General features: G+C 36.6%; 2 protein-coding genes across 2 annotated transcripts; both read left to right on the top strand.

Moving 5' to 3' along the window:
• Positions 1–3218: 3218 nt before the first annotated feature.
• On the top strand, positions 3219–4999 carry LOC112855631 (olfactory receptor 4F3/4F16/4F29-like). The gene has a single exon (XM_025919252.2). The coding sequence runs from the start codon at positions 3232–3234 to the stop codon at positions 4210–4212; it is 981 nt and encodes a 326-aa protein (XP_025775037.2). The 5' UTR covers positions 3219–3231; the 3' UTR covers positions 4213–4999.
• A 4213-nt stretch (positions 5000–9212) lies between these two features.
• LOC112855228 (olfactory receptor 4F3/4F16/4F29-like) lies at positions 9213–13223 on the top strand. The gene is made up of 3 exons (XM_025918804.2): positions 9213–9306; positions 9845–9946; positions 12252–13223. The coding sequence occupies exons 2-3, from the start codon at positions 9941–9943 to the stop codon at positions 13221–13223; spliced, it is 978 nt and encodes a 325-aa protein (XP_025774589.2). The 5' UTR covers positions 9213–9306; positions 9845–9940.
• The last annotated feature ends 5554 nt before the right edge of the window (positions 13224–18777 follow it).

Raw genomic sequence — 18777 nt, 5'->3', positions numbered from 1 at the left:
ATTTAAACAAAGGATGATTATTCTTGAAATCTGAATTTGAGGCTAGAAGGTTAGGTGCAATGGATATCTTGAAGCACATAGGATAAAGATAATGAGATGGAAAGGAAAAGGAAACAAAATAGGGAGGATAGACTCAGGAAGCACACTATATAAAACAATTAGAAGTTCCAGAAAGAAAAAGGAGCTGATTTAATTTAAATGGGGGTGGGAGGTGAGGAAGTGAGATGATGGGGAGAAAAGTACTTTTGAGGTTTTATCTTAATTGGTGATAAGGGAAGACAGGGAGGTAAAAGAACACATTGGTAGGGAAAATAATTGGCATCTTATTTTAACATAAGAATAGAGGGGCACCTGAGTGGCTCAGTTGGTTAAGCGTCTGACTTCAGCTCAGGTCATGATCTCACGGTGTGTGGGTTTGAGTCCCGCGTTGGACTCTGTGCTGACAGCTCAGAGCCTGGAGCCTGCTTCAGATTGTGTCTCCCCCTTTCTGCCCCTCCCCCACTCACACTCTCTCTCTGTCTCCCTCTCAAAAATAAATAAACATTAGAAAAAAAATTTTTAATAAGAATAGAGAAATGTGGGGTGCCTGGGTGGCTCAGTTGGTCAAGTGTCCAACTCTTGGTTTCAGCTCAGGTCATGATCTCGTGGTTGGTGAGTTGGAGCACTGGGTTCCGTGCTGACAGTGTGGAGTCTGCTTAGGATTCATTATCTCTCTCTCTGTCTCTCTTTTTCTCTGCCGTTCCCCTGGTTGTGCTCTCTCTCTCTCTTTGAATAAATAAACTTAAAAAAAAAAAGAATAGAGAAATGTATCACTGGATAAGGGACAATAAATATGAAAAAAATAGGAAAGTACAGTAGGACTTTCATGTTAATAAGGGGCTGATGAATACTATCTTAACCAAACCAGCAAAAATCAAATATGAAAAAGTTGTCTTTTTTTGCTGATGACATTATTGGCCACCTGGAAAACCCAAGATATTTCAGTAAAAAACTACTTACCCAGTAATAATTAAGTTGCCTACATGCAACAGATAAAAAGAAGTAACTTTTGTCCATTCTAACAAAACAAATCTAGAAATGGAAGTGAGAAAAATATTTCATTCATAATGCCAAGAAAAAAGCTATAAAATACGTAGGAATAACTTTAACAAAGAAATCATAGAACATATATAAAAAATGGCAAAATCTTGTTGAAGGACATGAAACAAGGTTTGAACAAATAGATGGATGTACAATGTTCTTGAGTGGAAGACACCATCATAACCATGCTACTTCATTCAAAGTTAATACATAAATTTACTGAAATTCAAATCAGAAGTTCAATGGAATTCTTGGGGAGATTGGATAAAATGAATTTATATGCTATCATATATGCTGATCAATAGCCAAAAAAAATATGAAAAATAAGGACAGTGAAGGAGGACTTGCTTTATCAGAAATAGTGACATAGTATAAAGCTACTGCTTTGAAATACCCTGATATTTCTACAGAAATAGACAAATATATCAGAATAAAGAATTCAGAAACATATCCTAAAATCTGAGAATTTAGCATAATGCAAAAATGGTAGTTAAATTCAAAGAGGAAAGAATGGGTCATTTAACAAACAGTGCCATTACAATTCTATTCACCTGGAAGAAATTAAAGGTGGACTTATATTTTGAAACATATAGAAAATAATAGAGCAAGGTCCCAATAGAAAACAAAACAAAACAAAACAAAGTCTTGAAAGAAAATCTAAGAATGTACATGTATGCTTCAGATGCAAGGGAGATCTTAAAAATAGTAGCTATAAAAAAGTAATAGCTGTATTTAATCATCTAAGAATTGAAAACTTGGGTGTAACAAAAGAAACCATAAATAAAATTAATAGATAATTGATTTAGAAAACTTAAAAAAATGACAAATGCTTAATATCTGTAATATAAAAAGATCTTTTACAAATTGGGGGAAAAAAAGCACAGTAGTAAATAGGAAAAGGCATGAATAGGCAATGCACAAAAGAGCAGATCCAAACTACAAGAATGTTCAAATTTATTGGTTGTCAGGGAAATGAAAATTAGAGTAACAGGGCTACCTGGATGGCTCAGTTGGTTAAGTGTCCAACTCTTGATTTTGGCTCGGTCGTGATCTCATAGTTCGTGAGTTCAAGCCCCACCTTGGGCTCTGTGCTGAGAGCGTGGAGCCTGCTTGGGATTCCCTCTCTCTCCCTCTCTTTCTGACCTTCCCCTACTCATGCTCACTCTCTCTCTCTCTCAAAATAAATATTAAAAAAAATTAGAGTAACAGTGAGCTATTACTATTCTGGCAACAATTTACAAAAGTGGTAACATTTATTTTTGTAGATATGTGTTGTTCCAGCTTTTTTGGAAAGCTATTGGGCAACACCACTGACATTAAAAATATGTGCACTTTGACCCAGTGATCTCACTTCTGGGATTCTATGACACAGCATTAATATGCAAGGATGTATATATAAAGAAAAAAAATTGTAGCATTGTCTGTAGGGGCCAAAAACTAGAAACAAGGTAAATGCTTATTAATTGGGAAATTAGTAAATAGATTATGGTCCATCCACATTGTGACTATTGGGCAGCCATTAAAAAGAATAAATTAGAGGAGTGCCTGGGTGGCTCAGCCAGTTGAGTGTCTGACTCAGTGACACTGAGTGATTTTGGCTTAGGTCATGATCTCACAGTTGTGAGATCAAGCCCTGTGTTGGGCTCTCCATTGACAGCACAGAGCCTGTTTGAGATTCTCTCTCTCGTCCCCTCTCTTAGCCCCTTCCCTGCTCATGTGCTTTCTCTCTCTCTCTCTCTCTCTTTCAAAATAAATAAACTTAATAAAAAAAGAACAAATTAGAACACCTCTCCAGATAGTTCTCTGTGCCTTTTTGCATATTTCTATTCTGTGGCATATTTCAGTGTAGAAATTAGAAAATATAAGCCTATTTCCTGATGTAGTTCTCCTAAAATTCTTAGGTTACTTGTCTACATTTCCCTTCTTCATTATACACTAAAGACGAAACTGAATTTGAGGCACATGATTAAATGATACCAAAGAACTAGGCATGGAAAAAATTCTGGTGTTGGCTCTCTGTGAGTCTTGTGCCATGTAAACTCTATGTAACTGTGTACAATGGCTAAGTGATCTTTAGTTTCCCTTTCAACTTAAAAATCATGTTTTTCTCCCTCTTATGCTCTTCAGGTAACTTCAGGATCAGCCTTGCACATGAAGTTGATGGATGGAGGAAATCACTCAGTGATGTCTGAATTTTTGTTGCTGGGACTCACCAGTTCTTGGGAGATTCAGATTCTTCTTTTTTTGTTTTTTACTATATTTTATATAGCAAGTATGTTAGGAAACCTTCTCATTGTGCTCACAATCATTTCAGACCATCACTTACATTCCCCCATGTACTTTTTGCTGGCAAATCTTTCCATCATTGACACTGGTGTTTCCAGCATTGCAAGCCCAAAGATGATTTATGACCTTTTCAGAAAACATAAAGTCATCTCGTTGGCAGGGTGCATTACTCAGATGTTCTTTATTCACACTGTTGGGGGTACGGAGATGGTGCTGCTCATAGTTATGGCCTATGACCGATACATTGCTATCTGTAAGCCTCTCCACTACCTGACCATCATGAGCATAAGAATGTGCATTTCCCTTTTGGCTGTTGCCTGGACCATTGGACTCATCCACTCCGTGGCCCAACTGGCTTTTGTTATAAACTTGCCCTTTTGTGGTCCCAACAAAATGGATAGTTTTTATTGTGATTTTCCTCGGTTCATCAAACTTGCATGTACAGACACATATAGACTGGAGTTTCTGGTCACTGCCAACAGTGGTTTCATCTCCATGGGCACCTTCTTCATCTTGATTGTGTCTTACATCTTCATCCTGGTCACAGTTCGCAAACACTCTTCAGGTGGTTCATCCAAGGCTCTCTCCACTCTCTCTGCTCACATCACCGTGGTGGTCTTTTTCTTTGGTCCTTGCATTATTGTCTATGTGTGGCCATTCCCTACCTTACCAATCGATAAATTTTTAGCCATCTTTGATGCCCTTATCACTCCTTTTATGAATCCTATTATCTATACATTCAGAAACAAGGAGATGAAAGTGGCAATAAAGAGACTGTTTGGTAAGGTTTTAAGTGTCAGGAAGAGTTCTTTCATGAACAATCAAAGCCATTTGGATTCATCTTGACTATTTTTGGAAATTAATCTCTTTAAACTTTTCATAAATCTTTTCAGTTTAGTTAGTAATTTCAGTATCTACTTGAAAATCATCCTCAGGACTCTGTTCTGATCTGGTCAGTTTTTTATAGGGACCCTTACCCTGTGGATCCTGAAACTATTGAGGAGGAATTAATTCAGCCTTGGAATACAGTGTCTTTCTTGTTATAGAAGAATATGAAATCTCACATACTGGGCACATTTTCCATTAAGACAAATGTTGGATACTCCTCTTTGGTAATGATTCTCAGACACGTCTCTTCTATCTACATATGTACTGATATTCATACCCTCTGAGTTTCTTTTGTCTATATACTTGGAGGAATAAACAAAATGAAGATAGGTGCCTAGGTAGCTCTCAGAATTTGAGGCTTCTAACATCTGGATTTGACTACACACACTCAGATTTAGCTAATAACGAGGTTTTTAGATTTAATGGGAATTTGAAGGCAAAATTTGGGATAAATCATAGAATGACAACCTAGGATACTTTAATATTATTATTTAATCAAATGTTTTGAGACCAGAGATGTAAAGTCCTACACCACTCAGTGTGTATCATAATTATATTTTACCCTAATTATTTCCTAAACAATTTTTATATGGTAAAGAAAGCTATGTGAATATTAAAAGATTATAAATGGATTGAATATTTTGGAGCTAAGGATAGGTAGCACTGGCTTATGAATAAATAAATAAAATGCAAAAGATTTCTATGTTATATGTATCAAGTTTATAAGTAAATAAATAGCAAATTCAAAGTATAGACATTACAAAAGAAAATTTATTATAAAGCTGTCTACAAATGATGAGATGTATTAATGAATCATCTATAATGAAGAAATGTATTATACTTTCCATGTGATAAAATATATATAATTATTAAAAAAATAAATATGCTGTTTTGAAGTGGTATAAATAACTATTCAAAGAGTATCTCACTACTTTTTTTAAGCTAGCAAATAAATAGGAGCAGGTGTTGAGTGAAGGTCATTATCATTCACATGTAGGTTAGGCAACTTGTTATGAAACTGGCCGGCTATTCATGAGCACCAAGATGATCATCAGCAGCAACAGATTATTTGTAAAAGATGGGAAGAATCATGTTCAAGGCTAAAATTGATGCTTTTTTTTTCTTTCTTTTTTTTTTTAATGTTTATTTATTCCTGAGAGAGAGAGACACAGAGTGTGAGCAGGAGAAGGGCAGAGAGAGAGGGAGACAGAATCCGAAGCAGGCGCCAGGCTCTGAGCTGTCAGCACAGAGCCTGACGTGGGGCTCCAACTCACAAACTGTGAGATCATGACCTGAGCCGAAGTGTGACGCTCAACCAACTGAGCCACCCAGGTGCGCCTAAAATTAGTGTTTCTGACAAATCTTTACCCTCTTCCCTTCCCAGATTTGCCAGTGAATCTCAGCTGCCAGATGAGATACTCTCAAACTTGAGGAAAGATATATTGGTACTCTTTGTAATTCCTGCTTTTATGTATTGAAATTTTTTATTCTTTTAAATATTGAGGTATGATTGACATATAACATTTTATTAGTTTCAGTGTACATGAAGATTTAATATTTATATATATTGCAAAATGATCACCACAAGATGGTAGTTTAACATCCATCATCACACATATCTACAAATTTGTTTTCTTATGATGAAAACTTTTAAGATCTAGTTATTCTCTTAGCAATTTTCAAAATGCAAAAACAGTATTATTAACTTTAGTAACCATGCTGTGCATTACATCCCCAGGACTTATTTTATATCTAGAAGTTTGTACCATATTTTTTTTAACCAGCCTTCCTCTGATGTATATATAATTAGGCATCACATTTTGCTAGTAGAAAGCATGCTATAATACATCTTTGTGCACTTTTTTTTAATGTTTATTTATTTTTGAAGAAGAGAGACAGAACGTGAGTGGGGGAGGGGCAGAGAAAGAGGGAGACACAAAATCCGAAGCAGACTCCAGGCTCTGAGCTGTTTGCACAGAGCCTGATGTGGGGCTCAAACTCATGAATTGTGAGATCACGACCTGAGCCAAAGTCAGATGCTTAACCGACCGAGCCATCGAGGCACCCTGTGCACTTTTTTTTATTATTTTCTTAGAATAAGATCTTAGATATGTAATTACTGGTCAAAGAGTACCCATATTCTTGGGTAGTGGGGAGGATTTTGTTTAAAGATTTAGACACTGAATTAAATGTTTTCATTTTCATTTAAATAAATATATATGCAAAATTTCCTTTATTAATAAGTCTCAAGCTCAATAGCGTTATACCTCTTTACAATTTAGGCCACCTGGTTTGGTGAGTTTTTGTTAAGAAAATGTGTTGCATTCGGTGAAATTATTTTTCTGCATCTATTGTGAGGATAAAAATGGTTTTTCTTTTCTAGTTTTGATAAAGTGAATGACACTGATTATGGAATCATCTGTGATTTGGGAATAAAACCATTTGATCATGATGTATTTGCTTTGATATACTTTTGTATTTGCTCTGCTAGTATTTTATTAATAATTCTGCCTCTGTGTTCATGGGAGTCTGTCCTTTTAAAAAAATGTTTTTGGTTTTGGTGTCAAAGTAATGCTAGCTCTATAAAATGGATTGGGACATGTTTCCTTTTTCATTTTCTGAGAAATCTGTGCAGCAAATTTATGGCATTATTTCTTCATTAAGTACTTGGTGGAGTTTAATAGTGTTGCCATTGGGGCCTTGATTCTTTTTTGTGGGAGTTTCTTTTTTCTTTACTACAAATTCAAGTTTTTTAGTAAATAGAAGGTCACTCAGATTATTTCTTCTTGAGTGAGACTTGGTAGTTTTGAATCTTTCAAACTTTTTTTAAAAAAAAATTTTTTTTAACGTTTATTTATTTTTGAGACAGAGAGAGACAGAGCATGAACGGGGGAGGGTCACAGAGAGAGGGAGACACAGAATCTGAAACAGGCTCCAGGCTCTGAGCGGTCAGCACAGAGCCTGACGCGGGGCTTGAACCCACGGACCGTGAGATCATGACCTGAGCCGAAGTCGGACCCTTAACTGACCGAGCCACCCAGGCGCCCCTCAAACTTTTTTTAAGTTTATTTATTTTGAGAGAGAGAATGAACAATGTAAGTGGGGGAGCAGCAGAGAGAGAGGGAGAGAGAGAATCTTAGGCAGGTTCCTCACTGTCAGCACAGAGCCCCAAGAGAGGCTTGATCTCACAAACCATGGGACCATGACCTGAGATCGAGAGTCAGATGCCCAACTGACTGAGCCACCCAGGTGTCTGCCCCTCAGATACTTTTTATATTAAGTTTTTAATTTTAATTCCAGTATAGTTAACATACAGAGTTAAATTAGTTTCAGGTGTACAATATAGTGAGTCAATAATTTTATATATTACTCTGTGTATCCTTTAATCCTCATCATCTATTTCACCCATTCCAACCCCCCCCCCCCCCCATAACCATCTGTTTGTTATCTGTAGTTAAGAGTCTGTTTCTTGGTTTGTCTTTCTCTTTCAAACATTTTGTCTATTTCATCTAAATGGTTGAGTTCCCTGGCATAGAGTTGTCCATAATATTCCCTATTCTTCTAAAGCCTGTAGGATCTTCAGTGATGTTGAGATTGGTAATTTTCATTCTTGACATTGGTAATTTCAATTACTTAAATAATTCATGACGCTTAAACGATTCAATGATTTTTTCAAGAACTTTTTCTTTTTCCAATATAAATATTTAGTGCTATAAATTTCCCTGTAAGTAAGCAAGGCTTGATCTGCATCACAAATTCCTTGAGATATCTATTTTGAGCCACAGTTTGTTCATCTTCTTTTTAAGGATTAATTTAAATTCTAGCTAGTTAACATACAGTGCAATACTAGTTTCTGGTGTAGGAGTAAGTGATTCATTACTTACATACAACACTCAGTGCTCATCAAAAGTGCCCTCCTTAATACCCATCAACCATGTAACCCATTCTCCCACTCATGTCCCCAGTAATCCTCCCCTCCAGTAACCCTCAGTTTGTTCTCTATAGTTATGAGTCTGTTTGGAATGGCTTCATGTCTCAGTTGGTTAAGTGTCTGATTCCTGATTTCGGCTCAGGTCATGATCTCACGATTGTGAGATTGAGCTCCACATTAGGCTCTGTGCTGAGTGTGGGCCTGCTTGGGATTCTCTCTTTTCCCACCTCTCTGCTCCTCCCCTATGCATGCGTGCACACTCTCTCAAAGTAAATAAACATTAAGAGTCTGTTTTTCGGTTTACCTTTCTTTTTCCCCTTTGCTCATTTGTTTTGTTTCTTAAATTCCACATCTGAGTGAAACCCTATGATATTTATCTTGTCTAACTGGCTTTTTTTTTTTTTTTTAATTTTTTTTTTCAACGTTTATTTATTTTTGGGACAGAGAGAGACAGAGCATGAACGGGGGAGGGGCAGAGAGAGAGGGAGACACAGAATCGGAAACAGGCTCCAGGCTCCGAGCCATCAGCCCAGAGCCCGACGTGGGGCTCGAACTCACGGACCGCGAGATCGTGACCTGGCTGAAGTCGGACGCTTAACCGACTGCGCCACCCAGGCGCCCCAAAAGTTATTATTTTTAATGTGAAGTTGTAGATCATGTAATAGAATCTACAGATAAACGGTTTATGTTATGGATATGGTGGCTTTTGATTATAGAGCAGAAGAATGAATTTACAAATAATTCACACACACACACACACACACACACACACACACACACACACACATACACACACACTATCCTGGGAATATCTATGAAGGTTCCTGTTTTAAGTATCAATGTTCTTTAGCAGAGTTGATTTTAATATAAATATAAGACAGTGTATATTCACATGTTTGTTGGAGATCCTTCTTTAACCTTATGTATGAAATAAATATCTCCAATTAAGTGAAGAAATGGCGATTTATTTATTTATTTATTTATTTATTTATTTATTTCTCTTTTTCCTCTTTGGTGACTTATTAATAGCTTCCTCTGATGGTTGGCCAGGATTCTGAATGACAATTCCCGTGAATAAATGAACTCATACTGGTGATCCCAAGCCACTGCAGTGTCATTTGGTCGGTATTCTCCTGTGTTCCAATTACCCATATCTCTGAAGATAATAACATTTTTATAGTTACCTGTGCATGAAGTAATGCTAGTTTCAACCAGGGAAAGTTGGATATGCTAAACTCTTTGGAAACAGTCACATGTTAGGTCTTTAAATGAGTGGGTGGGTGACAGACACAGAAACAGTTAAGGAATACTGGTGTAGAATGTTGAAGTCCCCAAAGGCCAGCATTGAATAGATGATTCTGGTGACAGGATTGCTTTGTATAGAGATCAATAATATGTTATCTTGTACAACAGAAGCAGCTTCAGTTGAGCTTAATGAGCAAGAACCAATACAAATGAGAAGAAAAAGGACATGCAGTCAGAAACTGAAGTTACTTTTTCCCCCTCCATTGCTGTCCCAGTTGGAGAACGAAAAAAGGGATTTTCAACCATTAGGAGATGGTCTTGTAAGAGGGAATAAAATCTGACTTGGTTTAGTTCTGGGCTTTATTTCATTTGTTGACATGGAGATAGAGCACCTTTGTTTTCTCTGTTAAGTAGAGAGTTGTGAGAGCTGAGTCTCTTCTATGGAAAGCTAAAGGAGTTCATGTGGATTGAGAAAATATTGGTCTGGGAACTCAACCAGAATGTTCTGAGATGCAGGTATTATATGGATTTTCCTTCTCCTACCGTGGTTCTTTAAATACCCTGGATGGATTATAGATGTGTGAGAAGTAGTTTAAGAAACTCAAATGTTTGTGAACACTTGAGGACAAAACCTCATTTTCTTTCATTTAGATCTGGCTAGGATGCTGAAAGTGCAACATGGGGCATCCAGAAAGTGACTAAGGTGTGTCATACAATCAGAAAGTCATGAGAAAAGAGTAGTCTTCTCTATATACTGGTTGAGAGGCAGATCAGAGAATCAATATCAGCTCTATCATTTATTGTTGTAATCTGTTGCTTTCCCTCTCTTGGTTTGGATTTGCTTCTTTGCAAAAGAAGCTAATAATACCAACTTTTGTGGTTTCTGTATATATCAAACAACATGTATTTAAAGAAGTTATTGTGGTGTTTTGTACATGGTGGTCACTTTTTTGTTTTGATTATCATTATTTCCATAAATAGCTCATCAAACACTGCTACAGCCTAGGAGATAGTTCTTTTTTTTAAAGTTTATTTATTTATTTTGAGAGAGTAAGAGGGAGAGAGAGAGACAGAGAGAGAGAGACAGAGAGACAGAGAGACAGAGAGAGAAAGAATCCCAAGCTGGCCATGAGCTATTAATGCAGGGCTCTATCTCATGAACTGTGAGATCGTGACCACCAGAGCCAAGGTCAAGAGTTGGACACTTTACTGACTGAGCCACTTAGGTGCGCCAATATTTCTTAATTATACATATTATCCTGATTGTATTTCCTGATTATATTAGGTATTACAAAAATTCTTTAAGCTCATCTATGAAGTTGCATATTCAAATAAATTATATCCACATCTTAAAATGCAACAGAGGTCTTGGTTTCTTTCTGAAGAAAGCCCTGATCGCTCTGGCACTCTGGGTATCTTCTTTGCTTTACAAATTTTATGATCATACTACTTATTAGACATTTTTAAATATAGTATGTCTTTAAATATTGTTTATATTTTTGTATATGTGCTGAAATGTAAAAGCATTAAGGGGTGGTGGGTATTTTAACATTTCAGTAGGTCCACAGTGTCCTGTAACAATGCTTTGTGCTTAGCAGGCATCTAGTAAATGTTTGTTGATTGATTACAGATGATTATGAGAAAGGGCACAATAAATCATATAGCAAACTTAACAATAATATGCTAATTGAGTCATGTAAGTAGTGCAAAAGGAATTAGAGAAGAGGGAGATATGAGGAGAGGGATTTCTATGGGATATGGGTCTTATAACCAACTCTAGACGAGGAAATAGATGGTGAATATGGTAGTAGTCCAATGCAAAGAACACCATCATTATGGTGAGCTTCATTACTTACTGAGGAGGCACTGTATTATAAACTCATAGAAATGTTAGACTTGAAAAAATTACTTACCATCACTCACCTCAGCCCCTTTATTTTACAGATGGTGAAACTGAGTTCAAGAAGTGAGTCAAGTTGTAGAAGGGATGCGAGAAAAAATTTAAGTTCCTGTAGTTTAGGGCTAGGATCTAATCACAGTTCTGATTCCAAGCGCTGTGTTCTTTTTGCCCTTCCATGAACCATGAAAAGTGAATATGGAATGGACAATGATCTACAAATACCAATCACATAGCATTTTTTTTTGCTACATTGTATTACTTCAACCATGTTTAGATTCTGCAGGAAAGACATCTCTTGGCTTGTCCTTACTTTATCATATGGTCTTAGAGCTCAAACCCTGTGATCACTTCCACTCCATGAGTTGTGCAACAACAGCTGGATACCTTTAGGGTTTCTACATGATCTTTTCTCTTGGAGAGGAAAAGGTGAACATGATTTGGTAAAATGCAATAGCATGAGGCCAAACATAAGAGAGTAGTAATGAGACTGATAGCATTGCATATGGAAGGTAATCAAAGGGGTGAGGAACATGAAGATCATCAGAAGTTGCCTGAATTTTGGGGGACTCCATGGGCAGGAGTAACACACTGAGGGAGAAATCAATGAGTTAGCTTCCATTTCTTCCTTCTTCTTTCATGTTATTCTAGGCATTCCTGGCCTGCCACTCATGTCCCTTAGGATTTAGCAGAAGATTTTGCTTAATCTTCTCTTACCAAAACCTAGGGAAGTTAAGGAGACTAGGGAGTTAGAAGCCGTACTTTGTAGCAATGAGTTACTACCTATTTTATGCAACTACAGTTTAAGGAGTTACATTAGACGTGTTCTGGCTGTGTAAAATAAGGCAATGTTTTTTCTTTACGATATGAAATTCATGCAGTGACTCCTCACAAAGTTTATTTACTCTTTACTTTTTTTTCCAGGTAAAATTAGTGTCACCTCTGTTTGCAGAGGCAATGGATGGAGCCAACCAATCTGTGGTATATGAGTTTGTGTTCCTGGGACTCTCTAATTCATGGGAGATCCAGCTTCTTCTTTTCTTCTTTTCCTCTGTGTTCTACATGGCAAGCCTAATGGGAAATCTCCTCATTGTGTTCTCTGTGAGTACTGACCCTAACTTGCACTCTCCCATGTACTTCCTGCTGGCCAATCTCTCCTTTCTTGATGTGGGGGTTTGCTCTATTGCAGCCCCCAAAATGATTTATGACCTCTTCAGAAAACGCAAAGCCATCTCTTTTGGGGGTTGTATATCTCAGATCTTCTTTATTCATGCTATTGGGGGAACAGAAATGGTGCTGCTCATTGCCATGGCCTTTGACAGATATGTTGCTATATGTAAGCCTCTCCACTACCTGACCATTATGAGCCCACGAATGTGCATTTTGATTTTGGCTGCAGCCTGGGTCCTTGGCCTCATCCACTCAGTGGCCCAATTGGCTTTTGTTGTAGACTTGCCTTTTTGTGGTCCTAATGTATTGGACAGCTTTTATTGTGACCTTCCTCAGCTCATTAAACTTGCCTGCACAGAGACCAATAGGCTGGAGTTCATGGTCACAGCCAATAGTGGACTCATCTCTGTGGGTTCTTTCTTTATACTGATTATTTCTTACATCATCATTCTGGTCACAGTTTGGAAACACTCTTCAGGTGGGTTATCCAAGGCCCTTTCTACTTTGTCAGCTCATGTCACTGTGGTGGTTTTATTCTTTGGGCCGTTAATCTTCTTCTACACCTGGCCCTTCCCCTCATCACACTTGGACAAATTTCTTGCCATCTTTGATGCAGTTCTCACACCTTTTCTGAATCCAGTCATCTACACATTCAGGAACAAGGAGATGAAGGCAGCAATGAAGAAACTCTGTCATCAGCTTGTGAGTTACAGGAGGATGTCCTAAGTACTCTAAAGGTTAAAAAGATTTTACCTACACACTCAATGACAACAGAAAAAAATAGAGTAATTGAAGTTTTAGATCTCTATTAACTTTATGTACTAGGTTACATTTAAGCATTTACCATGTCTCTGTGTATCACCAGCACCTGAATTAATTATGATAAAGGGAGCTAACATTGGCACTTCTGTGTTTCAGGCCCTCCTGTGCTGGATGGATGCTTTATAGTAATTATTTAATATTTATGAAAACTGTGTAGTAAGCATTTTTATCTTGATTTATATTGCAGGGGGGAGGGGATAAAGTAAGAAATTCTTCCTATTCATTCTTTAATTACTGCGGAAAATGTCTCAAACCAAAGCTATCACCTTAATCCACCACTTCCAACAGTTTTATCCCTCAAAAGGTGCCAAACAGTGTGTTCAATGATTTAGTGTTGGAAATTAACATGTTATTCCTTTTCACTGTGATACTTTCCTTGCTTTGAACTGGTTAATGTCCTTTCCTCAAACTGTCTACCAAACTGCCATAATACCAATTGGTTTGATTTTTTTTCCTCTAAGGTATCTGCTTCCTATTACCCCATTCCTTTGGCTACCTAGAGCTGTTGATTATGTATGGAATTATGAAATTTTGGAACTGGAATTTGAGATAATTTGTTCCAACTTTTGTTAAGTGATAGATCTAAGGTGAGAATCAGATCTTCACAGTTCCCTTCCTAACTTTATTGAGGAATAACTGAAATCTTCAAATAGAATTGTATATATTTAAAGTATACAATATGGTAATTTGATATACATATATACTGTGAAGTTATTACCAAGATCAAGATAATGAACACAAACTATGATAAAGTTGTATTAATGCCTACTTATTTTAAAGATTCTTTTAAAATGCCATATGTGTACTCATATCCCAGTTATTTAGCAATTTTTGGTAGATCTTCATGATGAATCCATCTTCTTAAGCCACTAACAGATTTCAGATTTCTTTTTTTTCTCAGTTTACCTATTTTTAAAAAAGTTATTTTAATTCCAGTTACTTAACATACAGTATTGTATTCAGGTTTCAGACTTCATTTAGGAAGTTATTTCATTCTTCTATATTCACTTTTCTTCTGATGTTATTTTGGACTTATTTAAAATTGTTCATTCATTTGTAAAATATATATTTACCAGGAAAATTACAGGCTAAGACATTAGCTTAACCAAGTGAGAGATATTTCTTTTTAGCAAAATTAGCCTTTGGGTGATGATTGTTGTTTGTGTATAACTGTTCCTTTTTCCTCTTCCTCTTGATAAACTTTGTTTATACTTATCTTTCTCCTGGTGACCTCTTAGGGTGCTCCTTTGAATATCAGCCTTATAAATATTATGTGATCAAAGGATCACATAATATCACATGCCTTTCTATTTGAAAAATGGAAACTTAGATGTGCATTCACTCCAAATAAAATTCAGTACAGATTTATTATCACATTACTTGCCCTTAACTGTGTCGTTTACAAGCCTGGTAGAGACTGCCATAGCTCCTTCTCATCCAATACCTTTCTTACTAGCTTTTTAAAGCCCATTCATTGTTTTTGTCCACCTGTCACCACCTCTATGTTTACCAACATTTATTGAACATATATGTGGCAGGTACTATCTGAAGTTGTTAACATATACCAATTCATTTAATTCTCTCAGCAATCAGGTAGGTAATATGATTACTCTTATTTATAGGAGATGTACCTGAGGCACAGAAAGATACACTAACTAGCCCAGAGACACAGAGGTAGTAAGTGGCGAAGCTTGGTTGCAAATCCACACAGCTTCTGCTCTAGTATCCCTGCTCTTAATCACCACACATCAAAGTTGGTGGGTCTCTCTTATCTGTCCTTCTAAAATCTGAACATATCTTTTCTCTCTCTACTTAATAACACAAAATAACAAATACAAAACATGCATCAATTCAGTAAAATACAATGCTATTGTATTCTGTCATTTAAATCTGTCATTAAAATATCCACCTATTTACTAGATGGATATCAAAGGGGCTGGGGGCGCCTGGATGACCCAGTTGGTTAGGTGTCTGACTTCAGCTCAGGTCATGATCTCACATTTTGTGGGTTTGAGCCCTGCATTGGCCTCTGCACTGACATTGCAGAGCTGCTTGGGATTCTCTCTCTCCCTCTCTCTCTGCCCCTCCCCTGTTCACTCGTGTGGGTGCTCTCTCTCTCTCTCTCTCTCAAAATAAATAAACTTTCAAAAAAACACAAAGGGGCTGAAACTCAGAGGTAATTTATACGATAAACTGACTTTATAACTCCCTTGTATTCAAACGAAATTCTGCATGAGTGGCGGGCATTGCACCATCTACTCCTTGGAGATAGTTAGTCCATGATAGAGTCATGTTATTTCAGTATTCTTACTGAAGCCTGAGTGGACACCTCTTGGGGTTCCTTCAGCCTAACAGAAACAGACAGTTTGCAGTAGTCCAGGCAGAGGATGAGCCAATTTATCAACTATTTGATTGAAAGCTGAAAATGACCTTAACATGGTAAATTGCTTACTGATTCTATAGCATTAGGCTCCTTCTATACCTGAACAAGGACATAAAGAAAAAAACTTGAACACCAGGCTTCAAGTAAACCTCTTTTGGGCACACACAAAACTTTCTCTTCTTAGTTAATATTAAAGAAAGTAGTATAAGGTTGTTTGAGGTGGTTTCTGCATCACATTAGTAGGTATCAAAATAAAAGCTGTTTATATTTTAACAGTTAGCAGACAGGAATTTATTTCTTTCTTTTTCCCAACTGTATTAAGGTATGATGACAAATAAAAGTGTACATATTAGGTTGTACAATATGATGTTTTGTATGTAATGTGAAATGACTACCTCAATTAATTAACATATTCATCACTTCACCTAGTTAACCATCTCCTTTTTATGTGAGAACACTGGAAATCTACTCTCTTACATTATTATTATGTGAAATATACATTATTATTAGGTAAAATTTTTTTTAATGTTTATTTAATTTTGCGAGAGAGAGAGAGAGCACAAGCAGGCTATGGTCAGAGAGAGAGGGAGACACAGAATCTGAAGCCTAGGCTCTGAGCTGTCAGCAACAGAGCCTGATGAAGGGCTTAAACTCATGAACTGTGAGATCATAACCTGAGCCGAAGTCAGTCACTTAACTGACCGAGCCACCCAGGCCCTACCAAATATACATTATTATTAAATGTAGTCATCATGCTGTACATAAGTCTATAGAATTTATTCATCTAGTACTTGTTGAAAGTACTTGTACTCTTTCACTAACATCTCCCCTTTATCTCACATCCCAGCCCTTAGTAACAACCATCCTATTCTCTGGTACTCTGTTATTTAATTTTAGACTCTGTATATAAATGAAATTGCAAAGTATTTGTCTTTCTGTGTCTGGTTTAATTCACTTAGCATAATGCACCTCCCCCACCAGGTTCATCTGTGTTATCATAAATGGCAGGATTTACTTCTCTTTAAAGGCTGAATAATAATACATTGTGTGTGTGTGTGTGTGTGTGTGTGTGTGTGTGTGTGTACTTATCCACTCATGTGTCAATGAACTTAGATTGCTTCCATATCTTGTCTATTGTTAATAGTGCTGTAATGGACATGGGAGTGCAGATAACTTTTTGAGACAGTGATTTTCATTTTATTTGGATATATATTCAGGAGTTGGATTTGCTGGATCACATGGTAGTTCTATTTTTTAATTTTTTTGAGGGACCTCCATACTATTTTCCTAGTGATTATACTGTGTTACATTCTTACCAACATTGTACAAGTGCTCCCTTTCTTTCCCCATCTTCACCAACACTTGCTTTGACTTTTTGATAATAGTCATTCTATCAAAGTCAAAAGAAAGCTGGAGTAGCCATACTTACATCAGACAAACTAGATTTTAAACTAAAGGCTGTAACAAGAGATGAAGAAGAGCATTATATCATAATTACAGGGTCTATCCATCAAGAAGAGTTAACAATTGTAAATGTTTCTGCTCCCAACTTGAAAGAACCAAAATACATAAATCAATTAATCACAAACATGAGCAATCTTATTGATAGGAATACTGTAATTGCAGGGGACTTTAATTACTCCACTTACATCAATGGACAGATCATTTGGGGGAAAAATCAATAAAGAAACAATGGCCTTGAATGGTATACTTGATTAGATTGACTTGACAGATATATCCAGAACTTTTCATCCAAAAGCAGCAGAATACACATTCTCTTTGAGTGTACCTGGAACATTCTCCAAGATAGATCACATACTGGGTCACAAAACCCTCAATAAATATAAAAGAATTGAGATCATACCATGCATATTTTCTGATCACAATGCTATCAAACTTGAAATCAAACACAAGAAAAAATTTAGAAAGCCTCCAAATGCATGGATGTTAAAAAACATTCTACTAAAGAATGAATGGGTCAACCAGACAATTTAAGAAGAAATTAAAAAATATATGGAAGCAAATGAAAATGAAAACATGACAGTTCAAACCCTTTGGGATGCAGCAAAGGCAGTCCTAAGAGGGAAATACATTGCAAACCAGGTCTATTTCAAGAAACAAGAAAAGTCCCAAATACAAAATCTAACAGCACACTTAAGGGAACTAGAAGCAGAACAGCAAAGAAACCCCGAGGCCAGCAGAAGAAGAGAAATAGTAAAGATTAGAGCAGGAATAAACAATATAGAATCCAAAAAAACCAGTAGAACAGATCAATGAAACTAAGAGCTGGTTTTCTGAAAAAATTAAACAAAATTGATAAACCCTAGCCAGACTTCTCAAAAAGAAAAGAGAAAGGATCCAAATAGATAAAATCATGAATGAAAGAGGACATACCCCAACTAACACCACAGAAATACAAACAATTATCAGAAAATACTATGAAAAATTATATGCCAACAAACTGGACAACCTGGAGGAAATGAACAAATTCCTAGATACCCCCACACACTACCAAAATTCAAATGAAAAGAAATAGAAAATTTGAACAGACCCATAACCAGTGAAGAAATTGAATCAGTTATTAAAAATCTGCCAAGAAATAAGAGTCCTGGGCCAGATGGCTTCCCAGGGGAATTCTACCAGACATTTAAAGCAGAGTTAATACCTATCCTTCTCAAGCTATTCCAAAAAATAGAAACAGAAGGAGAGCTTCCAGACTCATTCTATGAAGCCAGCATTACCTTGATTCCCAAACCAGGCAGAGACAAAAAAGGAGAATTATAGGCCAATGTCCCTGATGAGCATGGATATAAAAATTCTCAACAAGGACCTAGCAAATTGAATTCAACAATATACCAAAAGAATTATTCACCACAATCAAGTGGGATTCATTCCTGGGCTGTAGGGCTGGTTCAATATTTGCAAATCAATCAATATGATACATCATATTAATAGAAGAAAGGATAAGAAAGGATATGATCCTCTCAATAGATGCAGAAAAAGCATTTGACAAAATGCAGCATCCTTTCTTAATAAAAACCCTCAAGAAAGTTGGGATAGAAAGAACATACCTAA

Source organism: Puma concolor, chromosome B3 (assembly GCF_028749965.1).
Source record: "Puma concolor isolate L17-30 chromosome B3, mPumCon1.1.hap2, whole genome shotgun sequence".
NCBI classification, from domain to species: domain Eukaryota; kingdom Metazoa; phylum Chordata; class Mammalia; order Carnivora; family Felidae; genus Puma; species Puma concolor.
This window is presented reverse-complemented; position numbering and strand designations above follow the sequence as displayed.